Here is a 13,397-nt window from a genome sequence, read left to right on the forward strand (position 1 = left end):
CAGGTATATATGATATTTGACACATTCACCACTTTATCAAAATAAAGTACAATAGTTCCTTAGTTCCTGTTTTACTCATTCACTCAGATTTAGGTATCAGATTTAAATAATTTTAATATTGGTGTTTATTCAAAATATGTATGTTGCTTATCCTGCACAAATCTTGGCCATAGGTTGCACTGACAATACAAATGAGTTATGTAAGATTGTATGTATCAAAACTAAACAACTTACATTTGACTAGAAATGAGGATGATGCTTTCTGGAATGGAAATAAATACTTCTTATTTCCATAGACACAGACAGAAAAAATTGTGACTGCTATTCATTTACTGACTCCTCAACCAGATACTAAAGCATATATTCAGGGATTTTAGTTGCATAATGGTTGAATAAGTGTATAAAGGTCACATACAATATATATTGCAATATCTTATAATAGTAATAATAATAATATCTTGCAATATATATATATATATATATATATATATATATATAATATATTTATTTATATGTACCAGAGAACTGTATATGCAATAATAATAGTATATACAGTGTACATATATAAAACAAAATAGCGATAAGCTATACAATTCTTATGTAATAAAGCAGCAGACCCAAACCGCCTTCTTTTGCCAACCAGGTGACTACACATAAGCTAAATTTGAGCTAAATAATGACACTATAGTCTTTTAGAGCTGTTTTACAACAGAATCAAAGTTTCCATAATTGACTCTGCTTTTTTCCTGTTTATCACTGTTTTACTGTATAAAGCACTATAGAAATAAGTGACTTGACTTGACACAAGGCACTTGAAGACCGACAAAAAGCATGCGACTTCAAAATACATTGAAATGTCTCAAAAACATTTAAAATAATCGAATGGCTTCTAAACTCACTGGAGGGTCTCACTGTCAGATTCAGCTGTGGCACAGGAATAATTATTTCATTTTTCAGAATGCAGCGATAAAATCTTTAAAATGTATTTCATTATTTTATCTTCAGTTACAAGTGAAAATGTCACAATTCTAGCCTGTCCCTTTGAGTCACCTGGTGGTGATTTTGCAAATGAGTTGCATGATCATTTTGACTTATTTCTTTTTGATAACTTTAAGTTTTTTTTAAGTTCACAACATAATTAGTTTTGCAATAATTATAAAATGTGAAAAATAGTAATAATGAAAGTAATGATGAGTGCATGTTTCCAATTTATGCAGGTAAGAAATACAAGGAATACATGGAGTGGATACATAATAGAAAGATAGAGAGAGAAAAGTCTTTCTGACTCCAAGTGAGGTTTATTATTCTCCATTTTTTCACTAAAGTTAGCTTCACTGGGGCATAATGTGCCCTTAGCAGTCTAAGATGTAGGGGTGTTTACATTTTAAAGAGACATGAAACAGACTTCAGTCACGTGAATGATTATAAATAATTAACTGCATGAATTTAATCAAATTTGTCTTCATCCCTACTAAAAGAAAAATATATGGCAGAACCCCTCAGACAATTTTTTACTTTGTATGGGGGGTCCCTAATGCCTTATGGAGGGCTTCAATTCAAGCACTGCATTTAGGTGCTCTAAACCAACCTGTGACACAATAAATGATCAAAGAATTTAATTTCTCAGTTCATTAAGGTTTATTAAAACAGTACAAATATTGGTCACATTGAGGTATGTCAGTTTATTTAAAACCATCCATGAGTACAATAAAAAAATATCACACCAAGTACTCATTAAGTAAATACAACAAAACACTTCAGGCTGTCCAATCTTAAAACACGTTCAATAATGACTCTTAAGATGGAATACAATCACTTGCTTTGAGAATGGACATCCATAGAGGATGCCTTCCAGGTGGACAAATACTGTCCAAGACCTGAACCTTCCTTCAGATCACAGCTAAGCAAGACAGACTGCAGAGCCTGAGAATATGCTGCAAAAAAAAGAAAGAAAAAAGATAACATCACATTTATGCATTTAGCAGATGCTTTTATCCAAAGAGACTTACAAATGAGGAACAAAGCAATTCGTCAAGAAGCCAACAATATTCTTAATATACAAAGCCAGGTTTATAGTTTATTTAATAAAGTAAAATTAAACTTTTTAAAGTAAATTAAATAAAAGTAAATTAAATCATGTTTTAACCATTTTTAATCACGCTTTTAAGAAGTACACTTATTTTCATGTGCTGACTTACTAAAGCACATGTAAAGGACTTTATTTGACATTACATTTAAAGTTAAAATTGCTTAAATACATTTTCTGAAACTATGGCTTCATTTCTCGAAACTCCAAAACTATTTTAACTCTTCTAAATATGGTGTTTTTGCGAAGTAACTCTACACACAAACCATCAAGTAACTAGCCATATACATGCCAAACTACACACGGATGTGAAAAATGTAAAACAGAACTGTGTTTTTGCTTGATCAGTGTGCAGTGGAGTGTACAGGAGTTTGTCATGTATGTATGTGCACAAATACACTGTATATACAACATGCATTGATAAACTCTAGTTATTGAACTGAACTGAATTAACACTAAAGTGACTTGAACAGAATAATGACACTATTGGCTCGTTAAAGCTGCTTTACAGCAGAAGTTGAATTTGCTACTATTGTGAAGCTGCTTTGAAATAATCTGTAAGTATAAAGAACTATAGAAATAAAGGTGACTTGATTTACAAGCATATTCAGTATATATTTACAAAATAAACTGATATTCAAGGATTAAAAATGTATTTGTTTCTGAAAACATTGAGTTTTGAGTGATCAAATCTCTACACTTTAATATATATATATATATATATATATATATATATATATTTACACTATAAACAGAAATACAAGGGGAAAATACATTACTTCTTTCTCAAAACAATGAGTTTTGATTTCAGAGTGAACAAATTATATATAAGTGTTTTCATACATGATCACTGGGTGTAGGTAATCGGTAAATGAGTGTTAAATGGCAGTGTTTTCTAAATTAAACACAAGAGCTGTTAGTTTTTGAACAGCGTGTGTATATTGATGTGTCTAATGTAGAGAACCGTGTTTAGCATTTTGCAAAAGGTTTGCTTTACAGATAACAACTGAGTGTAAAGCAGATAATGCGCTTGCAGTTTTTTTGTGTGAAGATTAGCTAATTGAATGATTTCACAGAGTGGGCCTCAAGTACCACTTTTAGTGTGTAAGCAATTTAAAAAAAACTGTAATATGTACTAAATTGCAACTTCATCATTACAAATGTATTTAAATACATGACATATAAGTTTAAATTAAAATGTCATTAAAGTACAAGTTTACCATAAATGCTTGTCATTATATTTGGCAGTACACTTTAACCATATTTCAAAGACAATAGAAAAAATTATGAGATTACGTAGATGTACCTAAAGTAACTTAAGTGGGTCAAAAAAGCACTCATAAGTACATTTAATTTAATTTAAATATAAATTATACATTCCATTTAGTTATATAACCGTAAGTACCCTTTTAAAAAAGTATGCCAAAGTGTACTTCTTTTTCATAAGGGTATTTAAAACTTGTTTTCATCTAGTTATATAAGGCTGTTCCTATGATTAACTAAATCCATGATTAAACTTCACACTGTCTGGTAAAATTATCTACAGTTCTGACAGTCATGGAAAGTGGAAAAACAAAAGATGTCAGTTGTGACAGAGGGGCCACATGCACCGTCCGTCAAGTCACGATACTGTGAGTAAAACCATTTTCTAACCAGGCACGATGTGAGGTTTCCTTTCCAGCAACACAATCACAACCAATCAGAACACTCCTGAATTTCGTTCTACAGTTATGAGGAAGCAGGATTTTGGACGAATTATGTTTCACTGTGGGTGGGGCGCTATCTCACACAACACCACAGATATAGGAACCAAGCAACCAACAACATGTTTGTCACTTGTGCAAAAATTCAATACACAGTGTCATAGGACATCCAAATTATTTTCATTTAAGGAGCAGTGAGATGTTCTATACTTATTCTAAAATATAAAATGAACCGGATACAGAGTGAGCAGTTTACCTTTTGGATTGTTGTAGAAGATACAGTTGTTGGCGCAGGTATCAGGATGGCTGTCCCAGAAAGTGTCTCCACAGGAACACAGAGGAGGCAGCTCTACTTTGTCCTTCTCCAGTTTCTCCTTCAGCAGAGCCTGCATTGCCTCAATGTACCTGTCACAGAATCATCACATGCCATGACAGCTCTTTACATGTTATTACAACACACTGAATGTGAAACAATAGATGTTATGGTGCATTTACGGTTTGTTTATGGTTATGGTTTTTATGGAATCCTAGCATTTATGATGGTTTGGGTCATTACATTTTTTTAACGTTTTTTTTTTTTTAAAGAAAGTACTTTTATTCAACAATGATGCATTAAATTGATCAAAAGTTACAGTAAAGACATTTATAATGTTACAAAAGATTTCTATTTAAAATAAAAACTATTCTTTTGAACTTTCTATTCATCAGAGAATCCTGACATTTTTTTTGTTTCGTTTTCAACCACCTATGTTTATGCCAATTTTGGGATATTACATAAAAAATAAACACCAGATGGAAATGCTAAGATGCACATCAATTCTAAAAATGTGCATAAAAAATGTATGTGCTTAATTGAGTCATGAAGACATGCGCATGAACTATGATGGAAACTCATTTACAGAATAAATAACAAAAACAAACAAAACTCATGTGACTTTGCCTAAACAGAGGATGTGATTGGATAACTGGACTAAACAACGGATCAGTTACCTTGAACAGCATCTCAAATGTTGTTTTAAAATGCCTGAACAAAAGTCTGTCATCAAAATGATTTGGCATAATGACCATAATCACATGATTGCGTTCAAACTTCCAAACATGCAAGATGAATGACAGCATTTATTGCAATTCATCTGCACAATCTGAAGAGTAAGTGATTTATGATGAAGGGGAAAAAAATCCAGTTGCAGTCATTTCCATTTTTATTACAGATATTTTGAGTCAATTTCCCAGGAAGTGGCAATTTTGTTCTCTTGAAAACATGGCATGGAGACACTGCTTTATATCGCAAATGTTTTATGCGATATTCCAATTTTGCGTATAAGTTAAATTCACAGCTTTGCATGGAAACATAGCTAATGTTGCTTGACCAGCAAATCAGCATATTTACATGATTTCTGAAGGATCATGTGACACTGAAGACTGGAATTATGGCTGCTAAAAATTCTGATTTGCCAAAAGAGGATTACATTTCATTTTAAAATATATTAAAAGAGAAAGCAGTTATATTAAATGAATATTATTTCACAATATTATGAATTTTACTGTATTGTTTGATTAAATAAATGAAGCCTTGGTGAGCATAAGACTTTTTTCAAAAAACAATAAAAAATCTTACTGACCCCAAACTTTTGAACAGTAGTGTTTTTATGGTAATAATGAACATAGTCATACATTTATTGGCAGTATGTACCGTTTGCTTTCTTTGATCCATTTTGTTCTTTCTCGTCTCTCTACCTTCTCTGCTGCCTCCTCCTCATCAAGCCTCAATCGCTCCAAAATCAAATACTCCCTCTCAGCCATGTCTTTTCTTTCTTCCTCCAGCTGTCGCTGCCTTTCCATCTTCTTCTCTTCAGCTTTCCTGAGTTGTTCTTTTTCATTCTTAATCCTACACACAGCACAGAGTTCTCTGGGTTTATAAAAGAAAGTACAATACAGAGCGCAACATGAAGTCTTTTGTGTTCTTGGACAACTTAATGAAAAGAAAATTATGTGTGGTTACTTGCTTCAATGGTGCAAAAGACATGCAGTAAAGCGTAGGGACAGGTTTCTAAAATGATTTTTTTTATTGTATTAATTGTAATAAAAAATTACATCTAAAAATCATTTTTAAATGATACTATTTTCATATGTGCACATACATATACATTTTGTTAGAATCTATTTACTTTTACCTTAATTCTATATCATTAATAGAAAACCTACATTTTGACAATGTATATGTTTTTTCTGGGAATCAAAAGGAAACAGCATAATGGTTACTAGAAACTTTAAAATCTCTAAATTTGTTATGGGAGTGATCTTTTAGAATATTAAGTCATGTCTTTTTTACATTGGTCTTTGTCACAAAGACATGGCAACCCTGCCCAGTCTTATTTTAAATTCAGTATTTTATTACTATTTTAGATGAACTAATCAGTCATGTAAACTATTTCCCGTAGCCTGACTATAGGAGAGATATGTAAGAAATTATAGTCTGCCTCATCCCAGATTACTCTCCAAAATACATGTTAGAAAGAACTCGTCCCCAAAATGGCTTTGTTATCATAGAGACAGTTTGCTCTGGTCTACTAATATGAGAATAGTACCACCGGAATAATATTTAATCAGTTATTGCATGGAAGCGGCAGCAGGACATCCAGAATTAATCTTGTGACAAAGTGACCGTGATTACCAATCATAAAGACAAATGTCTTTCTGAGTATAATCCTATCACACGACCCCTTTAGTGATCAGACCTTTACCAACATCTGTGATGTGGGTACGGAGGGTTATCACTTAATTTACATTTAAAACGAAACCTTGTTTACATGATGCAAGGGAGGACTAGTGTAGAAACAGTATAAAATGTTTGAGCCGGTATTGTTCAGGGTTCATTCTGACTCCGTTTAACCCAAGGTGCTTCGTGTACTTTGTCACTGCTATACTGCAATAAACTGCTTAATCGAGATCATCATTTTTTCTTACAGAAACCAAAAGAGAAGTGAGCAACCATCACGCGGAAAGGAATGAAAATAGACATTATTTTCAGTAGCAGTAGAATTTATGAACATGTAGCGCTGTTGTAGAAAAAAGACTTGTGAACATGTGGTGAGGTTCGACCTTGCAGTTCTCTTCAGATGTTTCCTGTGCCTTTGGTGCTCCTTCACTTGCTCTCGCTCAGTATCCATGAAGTGACGTCGATACATGAGGAACTGAGACTGCCTCTGAAACAATACAGTTAGCACTTTGAAGACAATTTATTTTTTTGGTAAAAACAGACTCCACCTAAATCAAGACTAAATGCTAAATACACTACAGTTAGAGTTGGTATTTGTTTTTAAAGAAATATTACATTTATTCAACAAGGATACATTCAATTGATGAAAAGTGACATTAAAGACATTTATTCAATATTCAATATAATTTATAAATGTTAATAAATTATAAATAAATGTTAATGTTAATCTTTCTATTCATTAGAGAATCCTGAAACAAATCTGTATGCAACTGTTTTCAACACTGATAATCATAAGAAACGTTTCTTGGGCAGCAAATCAGCATATTATAATGATTTCTGAAGGATCAAGTGACCCTAAAGACTGGAGTAATGGCTGATAAAAATCTAGCTTTGACATCACTGGAATAAATTATATTTTAAAATATATTAAAATAAAAAAGTTAATTTAAATTGTAATAATATTTGATAAGTTATTTACTGTATTTTTGAACAAATAAATGCAGCCTTAGTCTGCATAATAGACTTCTTTCAAAAACATTAAAAAGATTTACTGACACACTTTTGAACTGTAGTGTACATTTGAATTATCTATATTTTTCAGTGTAATATGCTTACAATCAGACATTCAGTTTCATTGCTATGTTTATAAAAATCTACATAGATTTCCCTAATAAAAAGAGCCTAAAGAGGAGACTTTATTCAAAATAAAGTGTGATTCCTCACCTGCCTCTTCAGCTCCTCCTGATTCTCATGAGGCCAAAGCACTCGGGAAGCTCTGTAGTCAGTAGTGAAGCCTGTGCAGGAAGTCGTGGGAAATGGCTCATAGACCTAAAGAGACATCAAAATATATACATGAAATGATAACCTATTGTGTTGAAAATGTAATAAAAGGCCATTTGGTGTAGAACAGCTTGAACAGTACAGATTCAGAAAGTATTCTAAAGCGTCCACTTAAAAACAGAAAGGGGCAATCTCAGGTACATGTAAGAAATACCAACCAGTTTTTATATGATGTTTAAGGAAAGGTGAAACTTTAAAAAAATTATATTACAATCTGATTCTGGTAGCTGATTCCAAGATGCAAGTGTTTTGTCTAAAACATAAAGCAGCTATATATTCTCATGTATTAAAACACATTCATACTATGTGAGAAGAATACTATGTGTGATATTACAAAGACCAGAAAACTAAATAATTTGCTTTTATATTGTCATTGATTAAAGTCAATTACTTTTTGTTAACTTTTTCCCCACAAAGCTATATGGACATTTTATGTTTTTCTTCGTGTTAAAACCTGTGTTGTTAATAGAATAAAATGATCACAATGATAATTAGAAGCTAAATGAAATAGTAATATTATCAAATCTGGAGAATATGAATGTTAAAAAAATATGTTAAATGTATTTTATTAGTATCTTACGTTGACAGCCCCCTAAGACTACAATACTTTAGTGAGAAGAAAAAGACTTGATAATGTAGCGTAACAGAAACTCAGTATTTTACAATTATATTTTAATTTATAATATACATTTTTCACAGTATAAATTGGGTCTTTATACATGAATACATATCACTGCCTTTTAAATTTTAGCATGGAGGTCCCTGATCATACTTGGGGGGTCTGTAGCATCTAAAACCTGTGATATAGATAACACTGAAGACGTGTGTGTTAAAAAAAAAATAATAATAAAAAAATACTTTTAACCATTTAACACTTATTTAATCAACATAGTGCACAAACAAAGCAGGATGTAATGTTGTTCTCAAGGATACCTTGTTTACTCTCCATGTCTTCCTAAGATCCTATGCCACAAACCTCACAAACTTTGAAAAATACAGTTTTTTCCTCAGAAGCCATAAGCACATATAGCAGCACAGACATTTGTAAGCAAAGCCTTGCTTTCCAGCAGACTGATAAGCAGGATTTTTTTTTTTTACACGGTATGTCTATTAACGTGGGTGTGCCATCTGGGACTACATTTAAGGCCAAACAAGATCTTCTCACCATATCTTTCTGAAAAGTTACAGCCTTGCTTCTGTGGCGATGCAAATGAAGAGGTTGATCATGTTGCCCCAACAGCATCTCATCCTCCGAGTCAACATCCTGCTCGTTTTCCTCTCCTCCATCATTTGAACCTTCAGTATAATCCTTCTGATCACTCAAAGTATGTGATTCAGGTTTCTGTATATAACAAATGTGAAGATATTAATACTACAACACTGAACGGTCAGGTCTCAGAAATGACCCAAATGCATCATGCATGACTCACATTTCTAGCTGGGGATATTTTCCATCTCCCACCAGGTAGCTGTGATAGTTCATCTCCATCTTGCACTACTTGACGAGCAGCTAGTCTGTGTCTCACCTGCTTCCTGACTTTACTGACCTGGAAAAAGTGTCCAGAAACACTCCCTTACATGTACATGTAGATTCTGACAAAAACATGCAAGCAAAATGATCCAGATAGATGCAAAAGAATCATGCTCTGTGAAATACGCACATTCTGATTTTGCAAAGTTAGACAAGTTCCTGGATCGACTTATTTTGTTGAGCATGGAACAACATTCCAGTCTGAAAATTTAGTCCTTACCCTATCCCTACCCCTACTCATAAATTCTACCTAAAATCCGAAGGAAATTATGTGGAAGCACTTAACCCTGGTTGTAAGCCTAAACTTGTCCCTCAAATCTGATTGGTTAATTGGAATGTTGCTCCAGGATCAACAAAGATGTTGCACTTGGTGAAATCAGGTTCTGCCTGTAAATACCTGTACATGATGTGTGTGCTGACTGGAAGAAATGGCCTCTGTCCCCTGAGCACTGACCAAGCGAGAGCTGGGACTGCAGATAACTCGCTGCCCATGTGTCCAGGAAGGGAATACATTGGTTTGAGGTGTAAGGCGATGGGCTGCTTTGCTGGTTTGTTGCAATACTTTCTCCTCACATTCAACCTGAAAAAAAAAAGAAAAAAAGAAGAAAAGTTCACACAAATGACTATTTGAGCATTTGTTAGAATAAGGTGTCATGACTTTCCACACAGGAAACTTATGGTTGTTGGTGACAATAAAATACAAAAGGCACTTTTCACAAATATTTGATGCGTTTAAAACTAGCTACTTTTTTATGCCATGTTTACTATTGTTCGAAATGTTGGGGTCAGTAAGATTATATATATTTTTTATAACGTAAACTCAACTAAAATTATTAGAAATTGTTTTCGAAAAATAAAAATAAAGCTGAAATAGAATATTAATATTAGATGCAAAACTGGTTGTCTTGGCAACTTACTGGGGGAAAAAAAGTACTGAAGTTGAAGTAATAAATTTAGTCAAACTAAAACTGAAATAAGCATAAAAAATATTGTAAATAAAATGACAAAAGCGCAACAAAATTACATCATCAACTAAAATGAAAATGAAAACTGAAAACTGAAAATGTACATATTAATAAATAATATAACAGTATATAAATACTAAAATAATATGCATTCAATTGTACAAAAATATGTTTTAATTAAATCAATTTTATCAAATCATCAACAAGCATCAAACAGCATATTATAATGATTTATGAAGGATCGCGTGACACTGAAGACTGGAGTAATGATGCTGTTAAAAATTCAGCTTTGCAATCACAGGAATAAATTATATTTTAAAATAGAAAATAGAAAATTCTATTTTTGAAGACTAGCAAAAATATTTCACAATATTAATGTTTTTACTGTTTGTTTAATAGAATAAATGCAGCTTAAGTGAGCATAAGAGACCTCTGAAACAAACATTACAAATTACTCTACATTTTTTAACTAAAGTGTTAAGTTTATGCAATAAGTCTATTTCCAAAGAACACATGATTTGTGCCTTTATTGCTTATAAAATAGTCAATGGACAAATTGTGCCCTACTCAGGGAAAAAAGTGCAATCCTTTGTTGCTCATTAACAGACATTTCTTACCGTCTCATATGATTTCAGTAGCTGCTGTTGTTTGCGCAGATGGACCTGCTGTGAAACACGTTTACGAACTGCATCCTGAAACCGGCGCAGACTCTCCTCTTTCTCTCGTCGGGTCTCCTCCAGAAGCTCTTCCGTAAGCAAAGCCCGGACCTGCCCCACACACAGGGTGAGATTTACGTTACATGACTGGCTAGTTGACACTTTCCACAAATAAGGTACAAAATAGGGCCCTAAAGTATTTTTTTATTTTATTTTCTTCTTCTTTAACCTCAAGAGGTCATTTGAGGATTTCATGATCCCATTTATTTGGTGTTTGCAAGTTTTGCAACCCTTTTATGAAAATTTGGAATGTGTCTAAAAACAGCTTAAAATAATAAATAATATATTATTTATTAAAAATCACAATATATATATATATGATATATATGAAATGTATAATTTTACATTTTAATATTAGTTTTAGTAACTTTGTTGTGTTTTTTGGCGTTTTAAGAAAAGTCTATAGAGTTTTATAATTTTTTGTTTCAGTTTTAGTTATTTTAGGAATTTACTTTTAACTAAACGAAAATTCGAAATGCTTCCTTGGCAATTAGCTTAGTTATATAATATAATACAATTATTATTATTATATAATAACCCTGGTAATATGGAAAGTTACAGGGGTTTGTAGCCAGAATTTAGATGTAACTCAGTGGCAGCTAGTTTGGGCCTAGATTTTGGTTTGTAATTAGTTACTGTTATTTATTTTCCAAATAAATTAAAGGAAAAAAAATGTGGGAGTGTTTCTTGACACGTTTTCCAGGTCAGTAAAGAATGTGGGACAGACTATACTAAGCGCGACACCAACGTGTATCGTATTAGTGCAAAGTGTCCGTCAATGAATCCAGTTTTTAACTAAATCTCTACAGCTCTCAGATCAGTGTAAGCTCTTACCGCGGGATGTTCCTGACACTCATCTCCACTCTCCACCCAAACACCCACAGGCGCCACAGCCAGGTTCCTCTCGGCCAACACTCTCACACCTTTAGTCTTTCTTCTGTTTCCAGAGGTTATCCTTTTATTTTCTTTAAATACATTCTTTTGCGTTACCGAAGAGCAAACTCTTTCTATAACGTTAGCTGTTCTTGCTTGATTCATTTTCGTATAACTTCTTCTGGTAAATATGAATGGGTATAACTAGCATGTAAGTTATGGATTTTCGGGAGTCGGATGTTCCGACCTTATTAGCAAACACAACATTGATCCTCCTTCGAGCTTCTTTACTGGAGTCTTTTTAAAGGACAGCGATTCATAATGTTGTTACCGTCCTCATGCAAATAGCGTTAATATTTCAATTCCTGTAACAGTTAATGTTAACTGACAGAATTAAAACTCCGTTGTCAATGACGCTAACAGAATCACAACCGCTTTAGACACGCCCATTTATGATGCTATTGGCCACAGTTTTGTAAAGATATGATTTTATTTGTCGAAAGTAAAGCCGTTCAAAAGCTGTAGCGATTTGGTCACGCCCGATGTGTTCCTGAAATGTACGTTCGATGGGAAACAGACTACCTACTTGTTTTAGTTCCACGTATATGATACTACCAGAGCCCGTCTACATTCTCTGATACTACTTTTTTCTAGATCTAACAGAATTTGCAGCGACTAAAATTAAATATAGTAGGTTTTACACAAAATTGCATAGCCCTGATTTTTGTTATTGTAAATCTAATGCATATTGTGTAGCAATTTAAAACAGAATATGTATGTATGTATGTATGCATGTAGACTATGTAACGTTATTTATTTATTTACAACCTCAAACTGAAAACGTTTTATTTTTTTAATGCGCATACGAGAAAAAAAATGGTAATTGTATCATTTTAAATAGCCACTGTTGTCATGTGTCCTACTTAGGCTTCTTTTTAAAACTTGTAGGCCCTGTTTCACAGACAAGGCTTAGATTAAGTCAGGATTAAGCATTTAAGTAGCTTTTATTAAAGTGCCATAAAAAAAAAAAAGTATAATAAAAAAAAAAACACCATGAAACCAGGAGGTAGTCTTTTAATATTCAATCTGACTATCTGACTGTCCTGATGCTGTTGTAGGAGAACTGAACTGAGCTTGACGATTAGCTACATTATTATTATTTTTTTTGCAGAAATTCTTTATAGATGAACTGAATGAACACTGAAATGACTTGACAGCCGAAATGCATAATTTTCCTGTTATCACTGTAAAGCTGCTTTGAAACTATGTGTAATGTAAAAAGCGCAATATAAATAAAAGTGAATTGAATTGACTTGACTTTTAAATACCTGAAACTATTTTAGAGTGATTGTTTTCCCACAGGGTAAGCTATTTGCATTCTCTGTGCTTATTTGGGTTTCTGTCTCCAATTTATACATTTATGCATGGGTACGAATCAACACAACATCAGCCTGCTCCCTTTA

The 13,397-nt window shown here is 32.9% G+C and overlaps 1 protein-coding gene across 1 annotated transcript; it reads right to left on the minus strand.

Moving 5' to 3' along the window:
- Window positions 1-1,614: 1,614 nt before the first annotated feature.
- Window positions 1,615-12,389, minus strand: ccdc15 (coiled-coil domain containing 15). The gene is made up of 10 exons (XM_082169314.1): window positions 11,896-12,389; window positions 10,963-11,112; window positions 9,778-9,960; window positions 9,280-9,396; window positions 9,015-9,191; window positions 7,733-7,837; window positions 6,892-6,995; window positions 5,483-5,677; window positions 4,046-4,194; window positions 1,615-1,934 (listed from the first exon to the last, which is right to left on the minus strand). Exons 1-10 carry the CDS (start codon window positions 12,097-12,099, stop codon window positions 1,813-1,815), a joined length of 1,506 nt encoding a protein of 501 aa, XP_082025440.1. The 5' UTR covers window positions 12,100-12,389; the 3' UTR covers window positions 1,615-1,812.
- Between the last annotated feature and the right edge of the window lie 1,008 nt (window positions 12,390-13,397).

This window comes from Leuciscus leuciscus, assembly GCF_965113295.1.
Source record: "Leuciscus leuciscus genome assembly, chromosome: 5".
Taxonomy (NCBI): domain Eukaryota; kingdom Metazoa; phylum Chordata; class Actinopteri; order Cypriniformes; family Leuciscidae; genus Leuciscus; species Leuciscus leuciscus.